The sequence below is a fragment of the Eumetopias jubatus genome, unplaced genomic scaffold (genome assembly GCF_037043125.1).
Source record: "Eumetopias jubatus isolate StellerSeaLion01/CBP00866 unplaced genomic scaffold, mEumJub1_p1.0 scaffold_9, whole genome shotgun sequence".
Lineage (NCBI taxonomy): Eukaryota > Metazoa > Chordata > Mammalia > Carnivora > Otariidae > Eumetopias > Eumetopias jubatus.
Window position 1 is genome coordinate 71516776 of NW_028274815.1, and position 23392 is coordinate 71540167.

The 23392-nt window shown below is 41.9% G+C and overlaps 1 protein-coding gene across 5 annotated transcripts in view; it reads left to right on the forward strand.

The window, feature by feature from the left end:
* FSHR (follicle stimulating hormone receptor) overlaps positions 1 to 23392 on the forward strand; it is a 166546-nt gene that overhangs the window by 130559 nt on the left and 12595 nt on the right. For 3 of the 5 annotated variants that reach the window (XM_028104017.2, XM_088026205.1, XM_088026203.1), the window contains exons 5-8: positions 11645 to 11716; positions 12912 to 12989; positions 17790 to 17858; positions 17967 to 18041. In XM_028104017.2, coding sequence (XP_027959818.1) covers positions 11645 to 11716; positions 12912 to 12989; positions 17790 to 17858; positions 17967 to 18041 — 294 coding nt within the window. The remainder of the gene's footprint in view (positions 1 to 11644; positions 11717 to 12911; positions 12990 to 17789; positions 17859 to 17966; positions 18042 to 23392) is intronic. The other 2 variants (XM_028104019.2, XM_088026204.1) reach the window with 1 other exon arrangement.

Consider the following 23392-nt stretch of genomic DNA (forward strand, 5'->3'; position numbering starts at 1 on the left):
GTCTTCTTTGAGTCCCTTTCTCAACCTATGTGACGCAGCTAGCAACCCCCACACTTCCTCATGGAGGGGCATGGGAAGGGCGTATTCACAATCGTCCCCAGATGCCCTTCTCGCAAGATCTCTACACCATTTTTGTCTTCAATTTGCATGAGAGGTTAAGAACTATGTAACTGGAATGTAGCATCTCTCATCCCTTGGTGTCTTAGGCAAAACCAACGTGGATATTCTGTTACATGAGATGTGCCCTAACTAAGCATACCAAGGCATCCTACAGCATGCTCTGAATTGGAAGCACAAATAGCGTCAATGGTGAAAGCTAGCTGCACATTAGCCCATCATAAACTTTAATTTTTTTGCATTCAGGCCTGTTTTGTCTAATATTTATCTCCTTGATTCAGTTTGCCATTAGAGCATATGATTTTTTTGTACCCAGCCATGGTATGTGTAGAGGTTAATAGTTGGGCTGGGAGCACGAATCTTACTCTGTGGCTAACATATTCCATACAATTTTAGAGGAGTTACTCAGAGTCTCTTACCTTACCTCTCAAGGTGGTCATCTAAAGGGGGCCACCGCCACCCTAAAAGCTCTGAGGATGCAAGCAGAAAGTGAGCCAAAGTTCACTTGACAATGATCCCTCCCTGGGTTCAGCTAACTTGCTGGAGTGGCTTATAGAACTCCAAGAAACATTTTGCTTACTAGCTACCAGCTTATCATAAAGGGATATAACTCAGGAACAGCCAGATGGAATAGATGCGTAGGGCAAGGTGTGAGGAAAAGATTGAGAGCTTCCATGACCGCCACTCTCCCCAAATCTCCACATGTTCATCAACCCAGAAGTTCTGCACAATGAAGGGGGACAAACATGAAAAATTTGTTTCTTATTATAAATTTCAGTATCACGCCCCTGATGAAGCAACCCTTCCGGGCATTTAGTTGGAATCATTTCCAGAGGTAAGGAGCCAAGTGCTTAGCTATACAGTCCATTCATTCCTCTGTGGACAACCCTCATAATGAACGACAGTCAGTCATTATGCTAAGCCTGATAATGTTAACAGCCCCAACTTTATAGTCAGAAAGATATAGACTCAACCTCCAGCTCGTCCCTCCTTATGTGTGGCTTTGTGAAAATTACTGGACCTCTATCAGCTGAGCCTCCCACGCTCTGATATGAGTATGGTAATGATACCTGTCTCCTAAGGTAGAGAAGAGGAATAAATAAAACGATCAATGTTAAGTGCTTGGTGTGGTGCCTGGTGCATAGGAAATGTTCAATAAATGTTGACCAGTATTATTATTAATCCTATACCTAACTAGAGCAACACAACACAAATCTATCACCATTTCCACCTGGCAGCCCTTCAGAATTACAGGCTTCTTTTTCCATGCAAAATATCCTACACCTTGGACAATATGGTCTTGATTCTCCACCCCAACAGGCGGAAAAAAAAAAAAAAAGCAAACACGCATCCCCAAATAACCTTACTTATAAAGTAGATACACATACAATTGCAGTATGAATGTGCACATGACAAAATATACACAAAAAATATTTTAAAGCATGAAACCAAGATGAATAATAATATGCTTTTACATTTACATCTTGTCTCATTATATAACATTTTATATGGCACAAAAAGCCTATTTTACTCTCACTAATTATAGTGAAAATATTTTTAGAGAAAGCAATGTCATAGGATGTGCTTCATTATTTTTTAATCCTTAGTTTAACACTGGAAAAGCAACTCACAGGTCGTATCAATACTAGCTTTCAAGGTCTGTCAAAGCTGAGAACAAAGTGTCACTAAAATAAGTAGATCTCATGGAAGACAAGCCTACAGCAGTACTCTGAGTAATCAGACTCAGTGTTCAATCCTATACTTTCATGCTAATGTGTTTATGAAATTTAGGTAGGAAATTTTCTTCCCTAATGTCAATCAGATATTCTTACAAACTACCTGGAAGATATTGCATTTTTATATTTTCAGCGAATGTGTTCAAAACCCAGCGAAAAAACTTGAACAGGTTGGAAAGTTGTTTCCATAATTTTAAAATATATGAGTTTTCATCAATGATGACATGTATCATTTTCAGCAATAAATTAACTATTTCCATTCTTTTTTTCCCAAATTATCTCTACATAGCATAAATTTCTTCAAATGCATTGTTTTCCTCCTCATTATTAATATATCACATTTCCGGGGTGCCTGGGTGGCTCAGTTGGTTAAGCAACTGCCTTCAGCTCAGGACATGATCCCGGGGTCCTGGGATGGAGTCCCACATCGGGCTCCCTGCTCAGCAGGGAATCTGCTTCTCCCTCTGCCTCTGCCTGCCCCTCCCGCTGCTTGTGCTCTCTCTCTCTGTCAAATAAATAAAATCTTTACCAAAAAAAATTATACATATCTATATATATATATATCACCTTTCCCTTAAAGAGACAAATCTAAAGTGCCTAATTTAAAAATATCTGCTCTGTAGAATTATTTCTGAAGTCATTTGTTATCACAGAAAATATAAACCTATTTGGATCACTTTTATTTTTGTTAAAAATGTCTAAGTCTTCAATTTTGTCAACTCTTTGCAGTAATTTTCCTTGAGATGACCCACAAACTTCTAGGTGATAATATAGTCAGGACCCAGAAACACAGAATCAGACAGGCAAGAAGGTTGATTCAGGCACCTTTATCAGAAGTAGCCAAAGGAAATTAGAGAGAGGGAGCAAGAAGAATCTCGGAAATGTAGCTGTGGCTTCCTGGTGTTGCAAGAGAGTACAAGGCGCCTCGGGCAGCAGATAACAGACCCACCCGCTCTGGCATCATGGAGGTCCCACAGGGACAACATTGACCTGGACGTGGAAATGCCATTTCAGTACCCATGAGAACTGGAAAGAAGCAGGACATGGTCCAGGTCCTAGGGGAACCTGGAAATCATGCAGGGTCTTGGTGCAACTGGAATACAAGGCTGGAGAAAGACCAAGAACAGTGCCTGAACATGGTGCTAAGGTTTCCTGTAAGGTGCATCTTATCATTTCCCTGAGTACAAGATGAAGGATGGGAGTCATAGAGACATGACCTAACACTCTTAAGGCCACACATCTTAAGAAGTGGTACAGGCAGTACTTGAACCCAGATCCTCTAGCATTGGAGATGCTAGTTTCAAAAGCTTTGCTCTATGCTCTAAGAAGAGGACCAGAGCCTGATTATTAAGCCAGGATATTAAGTCAAAACAGAATACGCAGCCACGTTAACAGGGCTGAGCTCTTTAAAATCCTGCTCTTGGGCTCATTAAATCCACCCCCATTACTAAAGAGTCTATTTTCCATGGAGGGCGGATGGGGGGGCAGTTTAAGCTGAACATGTGTTAAATGGTCCCAGTTTTTTGAAGTTAGGAGATGGGGGAGGCAGGAAACCAGGCTCTCCACTATCTCATGTAATTCTTTACATAAAGTCATTGTACAGAGAAACTGAGGCTCTGAAAAAGCAAGTGAAGTACTCAGTATTGTCCAGCTGGTAAGAGGAAAGGCATTCAAGTCCAGGGTCCCTAATCTTAAGTACAAGCCCCTTTTCATTGTACCACAGCTTCTTACACACTGCCATCTAACTCCAAGATTGCGGGATTCTACACCTAACCAATCTTTAGTGATTCAGAGAATACACATTAGCTAGCTAGCATCTTATATAGTGGTAACGTATGTAAAAATTCAAATTCCCAATCCGTAAGGCTCTGTGGTAAATAGAAATCTCAGTATCAGTGAGCCCAAGGTAAGAAGTCTTTTCGTGTATTAATCAAGCCCAGTCTATTCTCCTGCTTATCCATCATTGGATAACTATCTTCTCCCAGAGTGGTCAGGAGGAAGAAGTTCATTTCATCTAGGAGACTAAATAATATAATTAAAATGTAAAAAGAAAAAAAAAAGACTCAATTAGGTGCAAACAAATTCCCTATCATGGGAAACCAACTAGAAGGTAGAAAAAGGAGTTCAATTTCAACAATCAGCCTTAGCTTGTAGGAAATGTGCTTTGGCAAAAATTATAGATCCCTGACCTGAACACATAATTGGCAGTATACCCTTCCTAAACCAAATTTGCCTAAAGCATCTCAACTGGGCTCTCCAGTCCCTGGCATGAACTCTATTTCGGCCTCAGTTCATAGATTAAAAGAGCTGATTCGCACAGTCTCAGAATTGATCATTCCCTGCCATAGTGGGTTTGGGGTAGGATACAGATAAAGAATTGCATTCTCGGCTAGCATGTGTGATGGAGAGGGTGAGGGTCTTTCTTTCCTGACTTTTCTCAGTTCAGTGGGTTATGCATCAGGGTCTCAACCACCAATTGGTTTGTCCTGAACACCACTATTAAGCCCGGTGTTATGGGATGGTGAAAACATGGGCCTCCTCTGCTCAGAGAGTCCTCAAGTCATACTTCCCCTTTCAGCACCTTAAGGTGACTTCCAATCACTTACCCATCAAGTCCACATTTCCCTATGTAGTTGTAAAGGTCCTTAAGATACTGCCTCCTCCTTCCCTTTCTGTTCCATCTTCCTCTGTTCCCCCACAGCCCTCCTGTGGTCAAGCCACTTGCATTCACTTCTCTCATTCAGGCCAATAAAGCTCTATACTCACCCAGAAATCTGGTTTTCTTTCCTTCCTACAAGAAGTCCTCCATGACTGTTCCAACCCACATTGTTCTCCCCTTCTCTGAACTCCTAAGACACTCAGTAAGTAACATACGGTTTAGCACTACACCAGTCTGAGTATTTCATCTGTACTAGCCTGAACTCAATTCACCTGCAAGCTTTCTGAAGCAAGGAGATGGTCTTTGGTATGCTCTTGGATGGGACAGAGGTTGTTTGGAAGGAAGGCATATGGTCCAAAGCAATACAAGTAAGAACACACACAGTTTTAGAGACAACGAGCACTCTTAAAGATTAATTAATAAAAGCACTAATGATGTTTACAACAATGAGCCTCAGAGCTGTGGAGTCACCTGTCCATAAAAGGCAAGTATAGCCCTTGCTTCGGTAGCACATACACTAAAAGGCAAGTCCATTATCTTGTTACGTGGCAGCACACAGTGGGAATTTTTCCCATCAATAGAAGGAACCTCACTAAGTTCACCCCAACAGAAGCAGTGCCCATTTTCATTCCTGTGACCTAAAGATTAGCAACAGTTCATCATGAAAGGTGTTAACACCAGCTCAGAATGTGAAACTCGCTGTTGAGAGGGGATAACTGTAAGCTTTTCTTTAGAAGATCCTTTTGCAGAACTTAAATTTGCTGACATTTTACCCTCAGGCCTTTACCTGTTTTTGAAGATAAACCACAGTTGAGTGAATCAAAATAATTTTGCAGCAAACAGTCATTTGACCAAAGCAAACCCATTGAGACATAGGAGCTCCTAGGTGATTACCCACTTCCAGCCTCCATCAGACATGAATTTATTGGTCAAAGGGGAAAAATGAATTGAAAACTAAGTGTTCATTCGAACTCCATTTCCCGAGTTATCTCGGGGTTGTGGAGAGTCTTAGCTATAGGGTTATTACCAATAATCCATCTCACTAGATGGTCACTAGATCTTCTTAAGTGTCTTAAACCTAGCACTACTGGAATAATTTTAACTATTTTGCTGTGTATTTTCTATAAAAACCAAAGATTTCAATGTGCAACTATAGACATTTATAGATATCCCTTAAGTACCATGGCTTCAGAAGTTCATGCTATTGATATTAAATAATGTACCATTCTCATTGACAATCCTAAATTCTTCCCTCCTTCAATGCAGTAAAAGTCATACTCATTCATTAAGAGAAAGAGCCAGGTTACCCTCCATATAATGTCAAAAACATCAGGCATGACGAAAACAGGTAGTGAATGATTCCTTTTCTTGTGCTCATCTCTTAACAGCGCATAGTACATGGCCTGGCTTGATAAACATCAAGCATATTATATGTGCCAACACTGAGTTTTCAGGAAAAACATGATTTTTGCATTCCTACCATTCACAATCTAGTTGAAGAAAATGATATTAAACAAATAAACACAAAATGTATAGTTTAGAATTTTTATGGGTGCTAAAAAGAAAAAAACGCTAAAGAAGACATGATTGTACTGGGACTAAGTCAGAGGCCTTAATTTAAACTGGCAGTCAGGGAGCTCTTCACTGAAAAAATGACATTTGCAACTGACCCCTGAAGCATCAGTTGAGAGGGACCAAGCAAGGCGTAGGTGGTGAGCCTTCCATATAGAACATGTCCAAATGCCAATTTAGTGTATGTGAGGAAATGACTGAAAGCCACTGGTGCTCAAGTGCAGTGGGAGGATGGCATGAGATAGGCTCCAAGAGTAGGTAGTAAGAAATATACATTCTATAATGGAAATGAACTAAAGAAAAGCAGAAGACTAAAACAATCTGATTTGCATTTTTTTTTTAAAGAATTCTCTGGATGCTGTATGGAGAATGGGTTACAAAAGGACAAGACTATGTGTATGGGAAGCAGGAGTCTATTGCAGAGATCTAGAGGAAAGATGATGATGGCTTATTCTAGGAAGGTATCCATAGTGTTGGAAGACACTGTATGGAATCAAGAAATCTTTTGGAAATGGAATCTAAGAGGATTTTGAGATGTACTAATGTTGGGGAGTGAGGGTGAAGCAGCCAAGTGTAACTGTCACGTTTATAACACACAACTGATAGATGGTAGTGCTATTTTTGAGAAAGAATTGAGGAGGAGCAGTTTGATGGAAGTGGTGAGTGAACAAATTTAGTTTGCTCTGTCAATGAGACATTCAGAAGAATGTCTCTAAAGAAACTTGAATTAGAGACAGACTATAGCAGTCAGAAGTCAGGTAGGAACCTATGAGTTGTCACCATATTGATAGTACTTAAAGCCATGGGAAAGGAGATCTTCCCAGCAAGATTATAAAGAAAAAAGGCAAAAGGCTCAGGTTAAAGATAGAGGAGGAGGGAGTCAAAAATAAAATAAAAAGGAGTAAGAAGAACAAAACAGAAGAGTGCAAAATGACAGAAACTAACAGGAAAGGGAAAAAGGACTGAATTCTCCTAAAAGATGTTTAAAAAAGAGAGAGAATTTAAATTGCCCATTAGATTTATTGGTTATGGATTGGTGCATTTGGCACATAACAAAGTAAGCTCTGGTGGAGAGATGTACCATGAAAAAAACTTGGAGGAGGTTGAAGAGGAATGGGATAGAAGAAAATGAAGACCAAAGATACAGACAACTCTTTCTAGAAACTTTACAATAAAGGAAGGAAGAGAAACAGGGCAGGCTGGGCTGCAACTGGAAACAGATTTGGAGTAAAGGGTAACAGCAACCGTCAGGGAATCTATGTAAATGTGAGATTCAGTGCAAGTTGGTATTTGTCTTAGCCTAGGTGCTCTAAAACATGTCTGAGGAAGGACTTACATGGGAGTAATTTATTTTTATACTCAAACCCAGAGAAAGAGATTGGATGACTAAGGAGAAGAAAACAAAGAGGGAAAGCCACCTCAGGAATTTATTATCAGCTCATCACCACCAGGTAATGGGGGTTCAATCATGCTAGAGTCCCTGTTAAGTGTCATTTAGAATATATTCAGACTTCTTCACCAAAAGAATGGAAGAGAGGAGTTGACCACTAGTCAAAAGTTGCCCTATGGGGTATTAACTCTCTTGCACTTTGATTTGTATTGTACATGTCTCTGAATGGTAAAGAAGATTCCTTTAAACGTCCCACTCAGAGGTGGCAGAGAAGTCCAAGGCAGAAAATGAGATGATCAGTATAACTGCAACCAGTATCTGCCAAGTTAAGTCTGTATGTAGCTAGTTGCTATGGTAACAGCTAGAGTAAAAGATGGACCAAAAGGATGTGAAGCATGGCACAAAGGTGTCTGATAGAATGTCTACCTTGATATTCATGCACTCCACATCCTTTCCAGTCTAGAGAGATGAAATGCATTGTGTCTAGTTCATGACAGAGCTGGCACATAGGTTCTACTGATTCCTGGCCTCCAGACTTCCCTGCGTCTGTTTAAGATTAATTATTCTAGGTAGCAGCAATACTGGACAAGTAAATTAACTGAATAAGGATTTTTATATATTCTCAGTGACAGATTCAAGAACTGTTTTAGAAACATCAACCAATTAACTCAGTATTTTATGAGCACATACTACGTTCAAAATCTGTACATGGTAGTATAGATTGTCAGAGAATATTAAATATGGTCCTTGCTTTGATATCTCACTAAGGGAATAGTGTACAGACACATGAGAAGAGATCTAAAAATGGCAGAAGACTGGATATGATTAAATAACAAATGTGGAATAGAACTGTGTCAAGCTAGTATATACATATTTATGGCAATGTTTCTGTTTAGAATGAGTAGACTCTCAGAGATTAGGGAAAGCAACTATGAAAGCCATTTGTTTCGGTAGAAACCTCAAATCCCCAGTATTAGCAGAAACTATCTGGGTAGACAAACTAGAGGTGATTTTTACTTTCTTCTGTAAATGTTTCCATATTTTCCATAACTCCCACAATAAACATGTATTACTTTTATATTCAAAGAGTATTTTTAACATAACCAAAGGATGAGGAACAACTAGAATTCTCACCCATTGCTGATGGCAATGCGTAACGGTGCAGCCACTTTGGAAAACAGTTTGGCAGTTTCTAATAAAGCTAAACATACACTTACCATACAACCCGGCAATCCCACTCATAGGTATTTACCCAAAGAAAAATGTTCTCTCTCTCCCTCTCTCCCACATGTGCACAGACATGTGCATACACACCACCACCACCACCACTGTTTAAAGCAGTTTTTTAATTATCACAAAAACTGGAAACGACCTACCTGTCCTTCAAATGGTGAATGGATCAACTGTGGTACATCCAATGGAATACTGTTTAGCAATTAAAAAAAACAATGAACTAGGGGTGCCTGAGTGGCTCAGTCATTAGGCGTCTGCCTTCGGCTCAGGTCATGATCTCAGGGTCCTGGGATCGAGCCCTGCATCAGGCTCCCTGGTCCGGGGGAAGCCTGCTTCTCCCTCTCCCACTCCCCCTGTTCTGTTCCTCTCTCGCTGTGTCTCTGTCAAAAGAATGAAATCTTTAAAAAAAAAAAAAAAAAAAAGAACTATTGATACCCACCACATGATGGAAGAATGTCAAATGCATTATACTGTGTCAAAGAAGCCAGATTCAAGAAGTTGCATAATATATAATTGCACTGATGTAACACTTTGGAGAAGGCAAAATTATAGGAACAGAAACTGACCAAAACAGAGGAGGACCATATCAAGGGCTGTTGAGTAATCAAAAGAATTGACCAAGATGGATTCTACATGAATCATTGAGAACCAAGAGGGAATAAAACATCTGAGAACGATTAGAGAAGCCATAGGCAGAATTCACCGACCCTGAATATAGAAGCAAAGATACCACAGTCTAGAGTCATAAACCCAGAAGGACAAATGATCCTTCACAATGATGTATGTACCAGTGAAGTTTCTTTAGATTGCAAGTGACCAAGACCAACTCTGGCTTGAGTAAGCCACATAGAAAAGAAAAATGGTGGTGAGAAGGATTCTGAAAAACTCACAAGAGAGGGAAATGCTGGAGACCAGGGTGTCAAACAACTCTCATGTGCCTTGAAAACCTTCACCACCGCTGTGGCAGCCAGGTCCACCCAAATTTCAATCAGCTTAATGCAGGTGCAAGTGGATATCACCTCACCTGGCCTTGCAGAGCTCTCATTTCCTGTCCTGGGTCTCCTCACTCACTAGGCACTCATACAGCATGCAAGCCATAAGTAGGGAGTTAACACCATGGGGACACATCTGACCAATAGGCAATAGTAGTCCATGAATAAATGTTTCCCCTTCTCAAACCCTCCTATGCTGTTGGTGGGAATGCAAGCTGGTGCAACCACTCTGGAAAACAGTATGGAGGTTCCTCAAAAAGTTGAAAATAGAGCTACCATATGACCCAGCAATTGCACTACTGGGTATTTACCCCAAAGATACAAATGTAGGGATCCGAAGAGGTACGTGCACCCCGATGTTTATAGCAGCAATGTCCACAATGGCCAAACTGTGGAAAGAGCCAAGATGTCCATCGACAGATGAATGGATAAAGAAGATGTGGTATATAAACACAATGGAATATTATGCAGCCATCAAAAGGAATGAGATCTTGCCATTTGCAACGACATGGATGGAACTGGAGGGTGTTATGCTGAGCGAAATAAGTCAATCAGAGAAAGACATGTATCATATGACCTCACTGATATGAGGAATTCTTAATCTCAGGAAACAAACTGAGGGTTGCTGGAGTGGTGGGGGGTGGGAGGGATGGGGTGGCTGGGTGATAGACATTGGGGAGGGTATGTGCTATGGTGAGCGCTGTGAATTGTGCAAGACTGTTGAATCACAGATCTGTACCTCTGAAACAAATAATGCAATATATATTAAGAAAAAAAAGAAGATAGCAGGAGGGGAAGAATGAAGCGGGGGGAAATCAGAAGGGGAGACAAACCATGAGAGACGATGGACTCTGAAAAACAAACTGAGGGTTCCAGAGGGGAGGGAGGTGGGGGGATGGGTTAGCCTGCTGATGGGTATTAAAGAGGGCACGTTCTGCATGGAGCACTGGGTGTTATGAACAAACAATGAATCATGGAACACTGCACCAAAAACTAATGATGTAATATATGGTGATTAACATAACAATAAAAAAATAAATAAAATAAAATAAAAAAGTAATGATGTAATGTATGGTGATTAACATAACAATAAAAATTTTAAAAAAAATGTTTCCCCTTCTCCCCCATTTAGAGCAACAGTTCTGAGATCCATTTTGAAAGTCTCCTAAATCAAGTACTTGGCATTAAGGACCAGTAACCAGGAGCAGTGGCCAACTCAACAACTTATCTTTGTATTGATTATCTTTCTTCCCCATTTTATTACTGATGTCACAAACTCTCTAAACTCATTATCAAAGATACCATCTACAGGCCAGATTTCATGTCAGTCTCTGCTTTCTGGGGAACACAGGCCAAAATAAGCAGACCTTGGGAAGGATCCATTATAGCTCTGGACATTTCAGCTATAGAAATTTATGGACTATCTCTTAAGGGTGATGTCATCAGTGGACTCAGCGCTAACCAACCTCCAACCACTTCCCAGGAGACAGTCTGATTCACCAAGATTAGGTTACATGCATATTCTGGGGTTAAAGGGCATGGAACCTCATGTTCTAATGTCAACAGAATCACTTGGATTGGGGAAGGGGCAGTTCTCCAAAGACTGTGAGAAGGCAGGAAACAAGGGATGATTTAGGAACATTTTGTTACCTAGTTACAATTTGCTTTTGGATCATGTTAAGGTACCTTAAAAAAAAAAAAAAGAGTATTGTGCATTGCGCCTGAAGTGTAAGTTTCTTTTCTCTAAGGAATCAGTATTTTGCTAGACCTTGGTTACAGCCTTAAAATAGAAAACGTAAGCGTGCGGCAGGTGTATTACGGGATTCTCTGGTGGGTTTTTATGCTAGCTCAAAACTGTTACTTTGAATTTGGAAAGCTTATACCATAGCAATTGTTAAGATAGCCAGGTTCTTTTCTTCCTCATTCTAATTCTGTCTCTCTCTAGGTTGATATCCAACACAGGTATTAAGCACTTACCAGCTGTTCACAAGGTTCAATCTCTCCAAAAGGTTCTACTGTAAGTGTTTCCTTGAGTGTTGACTTACTCAGTAGATGTCTTGCCCAGTGGCCTCGGGGCCTATAATATGCACTGCTTAGCCTAGATCCTCCAAGTATGTCACTCTGGGTAAGCAGAGGTAGGAAGGCAAGCAGGAAGGACCCTTAGTTTTATCTGAAAGCCTGCTAAGCTCAGTTTGGAGACAGTCAGCAGTCTCCTCAATAAGACCATTATCAACAGAGCCAGCTTGTAGCAAATCAAGAAGGGCCTCCTTTCTTCACTATTCAGTGCTTTATATACCGCCCCTACAAATACCCTCCTCACCCGTCTTCCCCCACCCTCACCTCTTCCCTCCTGAATTCTCATACGACCCTAGGCATAAAGAAACTGGCTGACAATTCACAAATTACACTGTTAGCAAGATCGTCTATTTGCCTTTTCTCAAGACATCTGTATTTTCAAAGAGGAGGAAAAAAGGCCATGTGTAATGCCAAGTTTACTTTCAATAGTGAAATTGTAAGAATCTGGACAGACCCAAAAGGAAATGGCAAGGAAGGGGTATAAAGAGCTAAGGAAAAGGGGGACGAAAGGGGAGAGAGAGGGAGAGAAAAAGAATCTCTCACCATTTCTCAAATTGTTCCAGGCAGTTTACTACTCCTGCATACAGTGTATTTGTTAAATCTGACCCAACAGGGCCTCTTGAGGGGAGCATGAGGGACACAACCCAAAAAATGAGGCTTTCTCCATCCCTCCATTGAGGAAGAGAATGATACAACTTTTCTGTAACCCAAGGGGCATAGAAGGAAGTAAACTGGCTGTGAGAGGGGGACTGAAATGGGAGGAAGCTGAAGGCCCAAGTATGGTGAATGGAGAAGTTCCATACGGAGGTGAAAGGTCAGCGTTAGTGGCTTTGTCATAGTGAGCAGACAAGGATAATAAAGGAGTGTATCAGAACCTGAACATGGTGGAATTAGCTAAGAAAATGTCCAGAGACAAGAGACTATGAGAAATTGCAATTTCATTTTTAGGCACTGATACACTGAAGGTAAACTAGATGTCATTTATTTCCCCAACTTTGAACTCATCATCTCTCAGAATACTAACTGTTGCAACATTGCCTCAGCTAAAGACCACATAATGCCCAGGAAATGAAATGTGGGGAGGTTACAGGAGTGGAGCTGGCATAAAGACCTAATGTATCTGTACTTTCTTCTAGAGACATTCAAGATAATATCAACATCCACACAGTTGAAAGAAATTCTTTCATGGGGCTGAGTTTTGAAAGTATGATTTTGTAAGTAAAGAAAAAAACTCCAGTGGAGTAACATTTGGTTTCTGATTTAATCATCTTTCCCCTAACAGGATGCTCCTTTTGTGTTTGGGTAACTTTGGCTTTTCACCATTTAAATTTCTCTCTGCTTCAGTATTTCTCTCTCATTTCCCATCTTTACATTTCAGAATCACAACATGGAGTCATGTTAATAATGCATGATTCTGCCGTGTGATTCAAATATTTAAAGTTACTCTTTGAATGATGGTCTCCTGTGATGCAACATCTGTTCTGAAGGACAGAATAACTCCTGCATCAGTAAAGCTAGTTATTGCCTAGCAAGGCTTTTGTTGCCCCAAGAAAAAGACCAAGGAGGAGGCTGAATTTGGGAGATTTTCCCTCATAACCATGCCAAGCAGCTCCTATTCAACCCCATGCTGGGCGTGAGATGACCTCTTTTTTCTTGAAACAACCACATTTTCTAATGAGCTTCAGTTACTCCCTCTGACTTTTGGGAATGTTTTTAAATGCACTCTGTGCCATTAATGGACTACTTGGTAATCTTTTGTGCTAGTAGCCTGTGTGCCCGTTTATCCACTGCCCAAGATGGCCCAGAAAGAGAGCTTGGGGCTACCCAGGTGTCTGTGGGATCTACGGAAGTTAGATGAACAGAATGGCATTTGGGAAACTGGTAACTGCCATTACATCTGTAAGGAAAACATTTTATCCTCCCACTTCAGAAATTGTTGCATTTTTTAAAAATATACCAGTGTGTGTGCTTAAAATATGCCATTATGTACAAAAGGTAAGTTCCAGCCAAGGAAGAATTTCAGTCATTTTCCAAACAGTAATGCGATTCAGAGAATACCCAGCAGTAAAGAAAAAGAAAAGGGGCGGGGCGGGGGGGGAGAAACAGTAGAGATGAGGACATGCTGAAGATTAAAGCTAAGCACAGCATTTGATGTAAATTAATTAGAACAATAGGAAAGGTTTCAAAGAGACTAGCAGAGACATTGCAAGTATGAAGGACAAAAATTAAAAAATCAAAGGCATGTATTCAGAGTACATGGTATTAGACACCAATTTTAACTGAGTAATACCTAATCCTTCCCTTTAATACACTCACAACATTCGGAATTTATGCGCACCTGTATTAGAATGAGTCGATGGGGTATGGGAAATATGAGAGAAGGGGAAAGCAAAATAAATGGATTAAAATATAAACAGAATAAAAAGTGTGCAAAATAAAAGCAATTATCCTAAAAGGGAAGAAGGAATGATTTACTCTGACTGGCCAGTGACGTGAGGGTTGAAGGAACAGTTAAAGGAGGGAAAGGAGGTTGCATCTAAGATGGGGCTTTAACAGGTACGTGGGAGGTAGCCAGGCAAAGGGCAAGCAGAGGAAACAATCATCAAGGCTATTAAGGTTAAAAAAAAAAAAAAGGAGGAGGAGGAAAGATAGGAGTTCGGGGGAAAAGAGGGAGTCCCTGAGTAACATCAGCCTGGCGGGTTAGAGCACGAATAGACAGTGAATGGACTGCCAGGCTACATTATGGAAGGAGACTAGTGATACATGTCATCAGTTGTACCTGGATATCCGGTGCTTCTTTAAATCCTGCTCTAAACATCTTTAAATATAGTAGTTCTAAGTTACTTAATGTTAGCATGTGGCAAATCTATTGAGTATTTTATAAAAATATATCATTAAGTGGGAATGTGCAGACTGCTCGCAGTTTTCTACTCTGACACACATTCTTTTTGTCCAGAACGTAAGACAGAAGGCAAGGATTCTGAGCTAAAAAGGCCTTACCTCTCCCCAAGTGTAGGCAAAGGACCTGAGGAACTAAGAACTTAGGACACAGCCTCACACACCCAAACCTACAAAGGAAATGTGCAGATCATGGCTGCTCTTCTCGGACTTCTGTTCATGGACACTGCGTGGCTCCCCAGAATTTAGAACATACTCTCCCCAAGAGGAGAGCTTTCTTAAGAGTCAATACTTCTCAGACACGTCTCTAAAGGATACATTCACTTTTGTGAGAACAAAATCTATTTTTCTTGACCTCAGATGGTCCTTAATCCATAGATAATGGAATTGGAAAATCCATACTCAAGACAGTTTAAGACTCCAGTTGTTCTTAGTTGGGGTGACACATCTGGATGCAGGGGCGCCTTCTCCCACTAAGGAAATCCAAGTGTGGTCAGAAAAAGCAGTATGGCTAAACGGCACCGAGGACTGATAAGAGTTTTCTATGCATTGGCACTTTTCAAATCTTGAGTCCCTGTTCTAAAAAAAATTTATCATACACACACACACACACACACACACACACACATATACATATATATCACATGCACACCACAATTTTTTTAAATAGCCCAATAATGATAAAGGATTATCAGATACTGGGCTAGTGTCTCAGAGGAAAATGAGCAATAAAGGTCCACCCCCATGCTGCAACCACAGGGTCTGAATGGGGAAAACATCAAGCTATGACTGACCAAAAGAATGGCCTCAATTCAGAAAAAAATAAAATGAGCTTCCATGTGTATCAGCTCTCACCACGTCCCAGGCATAGGAGAGGCTCACTCGATGTGCATTTCCTCCTTTCCTCAATTGCTTCCATCTCACTTGCCTGCCCCAGCGGGCTTTATGAGGCCGGTCCCCCAGTCCCCTCACTCTTTAGGCTGAGAGCAGATTCTGCTTCTGGAGCCTCCCGAGCCTCTACTGAGGCCACAAACACATAAAGATCAAAGAAAACCATGATCCAGTTATTCTTTAGCTGATGCTTTGCCCAGGTTGTCCTTGTCATTGTGGTCATTGCCATCATCACTATCATGCTTTAAAACCAGCACTGTATCTCTTGAGACTAAGAGTACACATAATCAATGTCAGCTTCTCTTTGTTAGTAGTTCGAGTGTTACAGCCTAATGTAAAGCCTAGGGCCGGAGTTCTGGACATCACTTTTTTTGTATGTGTAATGATCCAATGACATTAAAAACTTCCACCCCCTCCCCATATGATGGTATCTCTTGACTGAGAAAAATCCATAAAGACAAAAGCCTACTTCAAATACAGTAATTCTGTTAAATCCATCTATATATTATTTAATCATAGCAAGATCTATTTGCAGGAAATTTATGTACAGAAAAATCTAGTCTACAGAAACATAGGTGGAGCCCACCTGGATTTACATACCCCTTTGTGTTAGATGAGGGGTCAGCCAAATCCAGCCCATGAACTAGTACTGGTTTATACAAGTGAACATTTTGATGACAGGGAACACTGACGCTAACCTAAATTAAGCAAGATGGTACCCTGCCCAGGAAAAAAAAAAAAAAAAAAAAAACATGCTTTTCAATAGACCTCTATTTAAAAAAAAAAAAAGTACTCTATTATTATAAGTTTGGTCAAAACCTTTGTCAACATTGTTTAGTACATACCTATATAAAATACCTATGTAGTATTCTCCATTTTGTCTCTTGGCCCACAAAACCTACAATGTCCTGCCTGGCCCTTTACAGAGAAAGTTTGCTGATCCCTGTGGTTGATTGAAAATCTCAGGGAACTACATCCCATAGGTTAGGGGCAGCTGTCGCAGCAATTCACTACCAGGGACAGGCTGACAAAGACGTGAGCAGGCTAGATGGCTGGAGTCCAGCCAGGGAGTTGCAAGGCAGGTGGGATGCAGGGATACACAGCCACTCTTTGGCCATCAGAACCCACCAAATGGTTGCTGAGGTTTTAAAAAGATTTACCTTGCTCCTGTCTGGATTTTTTAATGTAAACTGGTTTTCAGGAGGAAGGAAAAAAAACATATGGTTGCTGTCCTGTGATTTTAAGTGTTTCTAGCTACCCATTGCAAGCCAGAAAATAAGAGTTCAGAATATGCAGGAGCCTCTCGGGGTCAGCTTTTCAAACACTGTTATTTGTAAACCCACTGAGCCTGACAAGGAAAAGAATCTGACAGCAAATCAAGAGCAGGTGGTCAAGGGCTCTTCAGGCTAAGCTCTCCCGGCCTTGGATTTTGTTTTTGTTTTCAGGCCCATCCAGGAGCACAGCAGTGCGGAGCTGTCGGCCCAAGGCGTCCTTGGTCTCCCCTAACCAGCTCGCTGTCCTTTGCACAATCAGGCTGACTGTTCCACATCCAGCCCCCATCAACCGCAGAACCCCTTCTTGTTCCCACTCACACTACTGCGCCCTGCCACAGCCCACAGTCTCTGTAATTGATTTCTCTTCCTTTCTGGCTTAACCCAGAGCCACCTCCACAAACCTCCAATAACCAGGTCCCTGTGGGTCACAGGAGATGTTCAGGTTGTCTGACAGCTTAATTAGATCACTTTTTGCTGACAGCCAGGCCTGCTGCTATGGGTGAGCATGGGTGAGAGGCTTAAGGCCTTAGAGAAAGGGGATACAAAATGTTCTTTGTCTTATAAACATTTGTCCAATAATTGCATGATTTCAGTCCTTCAGGATGGGAAACACCTTTGTCTTATCCCTCCATGGCAACATCTCTGCACACTAATAATGTGCGTGAAGACCGTACAGGATGCAGGTGGTAGGCCTAAGTGTGCCTTTTCAAAACTAATTGTTCCCCCCTCTGGAAAGGTAATACATGCACGTAACGCAAACTTCAAACATCACATGAGGTCATACAGTGATAAATCAGCCTCCCTCCCACTCTTGTCCCTGAGCCTTACGGTGGCATTTTATTTATGCCAACAACCTGCAATGTCTGACCTTGCCCCAGTGCTTCCAATTATGAAACCCCTGTATTGTTTGCATCTGACATTATTGGTTTTTTAATGGGCCTTTTATTTCAGATGGCTGAATAAGAACGGCATTCAAGAAATACACAACTGCGCATTCAATGGAACCCAACTAGATGAGCTGTAAGTAGCCCTGACTATTCTTCCAGGCCATTTAGAGGGAAATGGCTCTTACAACAGTGATATTTATGTGGCTTTGTGTTTCCCTTCTTCTCTGAACTCCATCCCCAGGAATCTAAGTGATAACAATAATTTAGAAGAATTGCCTAATGATGTTTTCCACGGAGCCTCTGGACCAGTCATTCTGTAAGTAGCTTCCCCTGTTTCCATGTGCTAGAGATCAACATGTACAAGTTAGAAGTCAACTTTCTCCAGTTCAGAGAGGCTTCCCATATAAGGTTGGCAATGAAGGTCAGTTTTTATCTGTGTCATCTACAAAGACTTCCAGGGACAATTTCGGGCTGATCAACATCCTGACTTTCAATAGTGTAACAGCAACAGTAACAGCAACTATTATTTAATGAGCACTTACCAAGCCCCAGACAGTGTTTTAAAAGCTTAAAATGAATTTTCGAATTCAATCCTCATAAAACCTCTGTGGTAGGAGCTGTTGTTCCCATTTTAGAGAAGGAAAAACCAGCTTCCATGGGGGGGGTTAACTAACTCATCCCAAGTCATGCAAATTTTGGAGCATGTATTTAACACCAAACTGGTCTGACTCAGAGCACAGGTTCTCAACTCTTCTGCCATACATTTCTTCCCTGGAAGGGAAAGCACAGGTCTCCTTCCTCACCTTCAATCTCCAGGAGTATCTTTCCCTGAGAGATCCCCACACACACTTATTTTTGGATCCTCTTTGCCTCGATTCAGATCTCTTGGGCTCCATTCAGATCTCTTGGGCTCCATGCAGCACCCCTCCTCCCGGGGCTTGCTTCCTCATCTCCATCTCTCCCTCCACGAGGAACCATCCCCATTTCTCTTCTCATGGGCCACTGACTTTCCACTAGAGTCAGGCCAGCTGCCACCCCTTCCCTGGCCACCTCAGCCAATAGTGAATTCTTCCTCCTCTGACTTCTACAGCCTTCACGGTGGCAGGGACCCCAATCTCCAAGAGCTTTTAAAAAATGTGTTTTCCTGGACTCTCAGCAAGACCTACCCCATCTACTGATGAAATGTACTGCAGGAAGGAAGGAACCAAGAAGGAAGAAGTCAGATGTAAGAAGAAAGAGTGAGCACAGAAATAAACAAAGAAAAAAAATCTCAGGTTTTACTAGATGATCCATCTACAGCCCGCCCAAGGTGAATTTTGGCATTTGAGAGCCACTAGACTGTACCTCGTATTTGGCAATTAATATAGGCTCCCACGTGTGGTTACCTCTCTCCTTCCCTCCCATCTGTCAACATAACTTTCCTTTTCACTCAAAAGCTTATATTCTCCTGCAGGTTGGAACCTAGTGTATCTCTAGAATTAGACAGTGTATGGTAGAGCAGAAACTCCACAAATGGTTTTTATTGACAATAGAGCGTGTGTTTGAGCCATATACAGGATTCTGCCTCTTTGAAAAAGTTCAACGATTATTCTAGTATGCCTGCCTTGAGATGGGCAATATATGCAAAAGAAGGAAGTGTCAGCATGATTAAAGCAGAGAGGCCAGAGCAGACGACCTTGATTTAAAACCATTCCTTTGCCTCCATAAGCCTCCATCTCCTCACAGAAAGCTTATATTCTCCTGAGACAGTCAGACAATAACTAAATATACACCCTAAAATAACAGGTCACAATGTGTGCTAGGAAATACCAGGTAGTTGCCAAGCATAAGAGAGAGTGCCAGGCATATGGTCCATGTGCTCTAATATACCAAGTACTTAGAACTTGTAATGCTTAATGTTTCCTCCTCTTCAAGGACTCGGGAGACAAATAGACTTAGAGACAGTGCTGTTGATGTCTCTGACCGTCCCAAGAGCAGTTTATCAATTTCCCTTACCTGAAAGTCCTAAGGATTTTGAATATTCCTAAAGCACCTCTATCTGTTATGGCAGAACGTGTCTGTGGTGGGATAGGTTTCCATTATGTTACCTGTACCGGGTATACTATTAAATCATAGCTCCTTAACCACTCCGCTACCATGAACATTCGAGTTGGACTGGATCCTCAACCAGCTCATTATCCAGGCAACCAAAACCCGAAATTTAAAGTGACCTGCTGAACATCAGACTGCCACCGTAAGTGGCAGAGCTGGGACCAGAAACTAGGTCTTCTGCCTTACATTCCATGTATTCCCACCATATCATGTTGTCTAAAGCACATAAATTTGTCTAATCAAATGACTCAAAGTTATACAGTTGGCTGCGAACCACAACAGAGGGTGAAAATATTTGTAAGTACCAGACTCCCAGCCTAAGAACACCAGTGAATGATAAGCACAGACAACACAAAGCACATCTCCTACAGGTGCATCATCAGGCCCCAGGCTGAGGCACTGTGCCATGTGTCTCATCTGAGCGTCTAATGGAGAACATGGACATGAATCCCTCAGCCAGTCCTGCCATATATGCCATCGGGAAGTGGGATGTCACCATCACAAGCAGCTCCACAGGGTCCTCAAGTTACAGGTGCATTTTTCAACCCTTTTACCACAGGAACAGATCTGGCCAGAATGAAGTCAGTAACATTTACAGAAAATCCAAAGGAATTATCAAGCACTTGCCATGACTTAAAAGGGTAGAGGGTGATAATACACTCCCACATCCTTTCATTGCAATGCATGATATATGTGCAAGATCCTGGCCAAAAGCCCAGCCTATAATTGCTAGTCTCCTCCTCCTCCCCTTAAGGGCAAGAGGATTGATCACTTCAAACATCGAGCCTCCCATACTGGGGCTTTCAGGTTAGTCTGCAGAGGTCCTTCCAATCTCTGCTTGCTCAACTAGGATTCTATGGCCTATGCCATTTCTCACTCCTACAACCTGAGGTGCCAACCCCAGCCAAACCCTGGCCTGAGAGCTGCTTGCTGAGGTGTGTGCAGAGAACGAGCCCACCCCAGGTGCTACGGGTTGATGAGTAGGAGAGGGGCAGACTGTTCAGACTGCTTTTGCAGAGTAGATGCTTGGGCTAGGACTTTGATTGTGCATTGGGTCAGATTCCCGTTCCCCCAAATAAGCCTGTGATATGGATGTGTGCATGCAGGAGGTTGACTGGGGAGTGCTATCGGGGTATGCGGGAAGTACTTGCTGGGAGTAGAATCAGGCTAAGAGGGAAGTCAAACTGCAATGCATTTGCAACAGAAGCCTCATCCAATCCCATGGGAGCTGTGCAATTGAGATGGCCCTTCAAAGTTTCACTGAATTACGGCAAAGAGCCAGTCCTCTTCATCAACAATCACATGATGCAGGCTGTCCATGGGGAGGAGGCAAATCGTGGCTAAGTCAGGAGAAGGCATTTCCAGAGGAGAGCTCAGCTACTAGCCACTCAGCTGGGAGTGGTTCCAAGTTTGATCATGCATCACAATCACTAGGCATGCTTGTAAAACCCTGGAGTGCAGGCCCCACCCCCAGAGTCAGACTCATCAGGTCAGGAGTGGGCCTAAGAAGCTCTATCTCTAATAACTTGCCCGGTGAAGCTGCTGTTGCTGGTCCAGAAAGCACACCGAGGATCACTGCACTAGAACAAACGCTGAGAATAGGGAAGCTTCGCCCTGTTTCCAGGGTAGCTCCTCCACAAGCTAACTGCCGTGAATCTTCCTCCGCAATAGGCTTAGTCCTTTATCCCCAGTAGATGCATGCAAAGGATTCCAAGAGAGTGAAGGGAAGGGCACCCAAACCAATGGTACTCCTTTACTGAAGACAAAAATTTTTAATTGAGTGGAAAACAGGGAACCTCTCAACACCTAAGAGTGCAATGGTGAGATGTTCCACTGCAAAAAGAAACAGATGTGGAGAAAGCCAGGGGCACATATGCACGCTCCTCTGAGTTTCAGAGGAGAAGCCTAGCATCTCTATTTCCCCCTCCAGAGTCTTGACCTTGACCATCAGTGGCCATCTCAGTTTTCACCTAATATTCTAAACTCACTCAAGTTTGGGGTGTGTGTGGGTGTGTGTGGGTTTTAAGCAATCAAGCAATTGCTGTTTCCTTGGGAAACTGTTTCCTGTGGGGAAAATTTAATGCATTGCCTTTGCAGGCTGGAGCCAGTACAATCATATTCTGATGGTTTATCAAATTGATTTGGCTATAGCTCAGATTCATTTGATAGTTCAGATTCAAACACTGAGTTATTTGTATAAGAATGATTCTCTTCCATTACCAGTGTACCCACAGTCCTATAGATAGTAAATTGCCTTTTTATTCCGCCTGGGATCATGAAAGAGAGGTCTTCTAGCCATCTGTCAGTGTAGTATATACACCAGAAATGTGCTCTCACTTATGGAAATGATTGACCTGTAATAACATCTTTGCTGGAAAAAAAGAAATTGTTCAAATCAAATTTGTGGCACTGGCTATAACACACTTTATTAAATGGGGCACAGAGTGCAATTTAACTCCTGCCTCTCCTGACTCAGTGCCTTATTACTGACAGCTGTCTCCCTTTTCGTTCTGTGTCTCAGAATCAGGAATGCTAACAATGTTGAACAATTTAGGATTACTAAATCTCTTAAGCCCCAGCCATCATCCCATTATGTCTCCTGTTGGTACTTTTCAGGATTTAAATTCTCAAAACCAGTCACTGCCAAATATAGCATGTGCTGAAATGTTAACCAAAGTGACATCTTAAAAAAAAAGAAAGACTGCAGTCATTAGACCAGCCTGAAAGACAAGGATTCAAAACACCAGCCCACGACTAGCCTTCCCCGCCCCCCACACCACCCAGCCCAGCAGCCCAAGGTGATAAACCTTCGCAGCTATGCCCTGAGCATATTGGCTCATACATGTCCTACATTTAGTAGATGTTGACTGAGCACCTACTGTGCATCCAGTATTCTGCCAGGTGTAAGGGATGGAGATAAACAATGTCTGCCCTAAAGTATCTCATTCTGGTCGAGGGACAAATGTTACTGTCCAGAACAATATGCTCTGCAGAAATTTTCCTCAGGAGGCTATAGTAACAGAGCAGATGCCCAATAAATCTTTGTTATGTGATACAGTGACTTTAACAGATGAAGTGACAGTGTGTGGGGAAGAGAGCGCTTATGTCTGACTTCCTGCAACAGTCACTTCATTCCCTTCCCACCTTCAATCCTTTCTCCTTCCAATGCACTTAACACGGATTTATAAGCACCTACTATGTGCCAGGCTCAGGGTTCTCAAGACTAATCTTATAAAAACACAGCTTTCAGTAAGTTGTTAGTCTGCTCATTATAAATTCTGGACTCTTCTACCTGGCTTTCGAGGCTCAGAGATCTAATTTCATCCCTTTATTCCTCAAAATATGGTTGGCCAGAATAACCATTCTGAAAACTCCTCACTTGCTATGCTTTGTGTTCTGGGCCTCTCTCCAAGCCCACCTTTAGCCAATAGTCATAATAATCCACTTCCATGAAGATGTGAGTAACTGATAAGGTCTTATTTTGTTACCCTCCCCATCCCCCACCCCCCGCCAGACATCTGCATCCTAAGCATGGAAAGTGCTTTTACAGAGAAATTGAAATCAAACATTAGACTT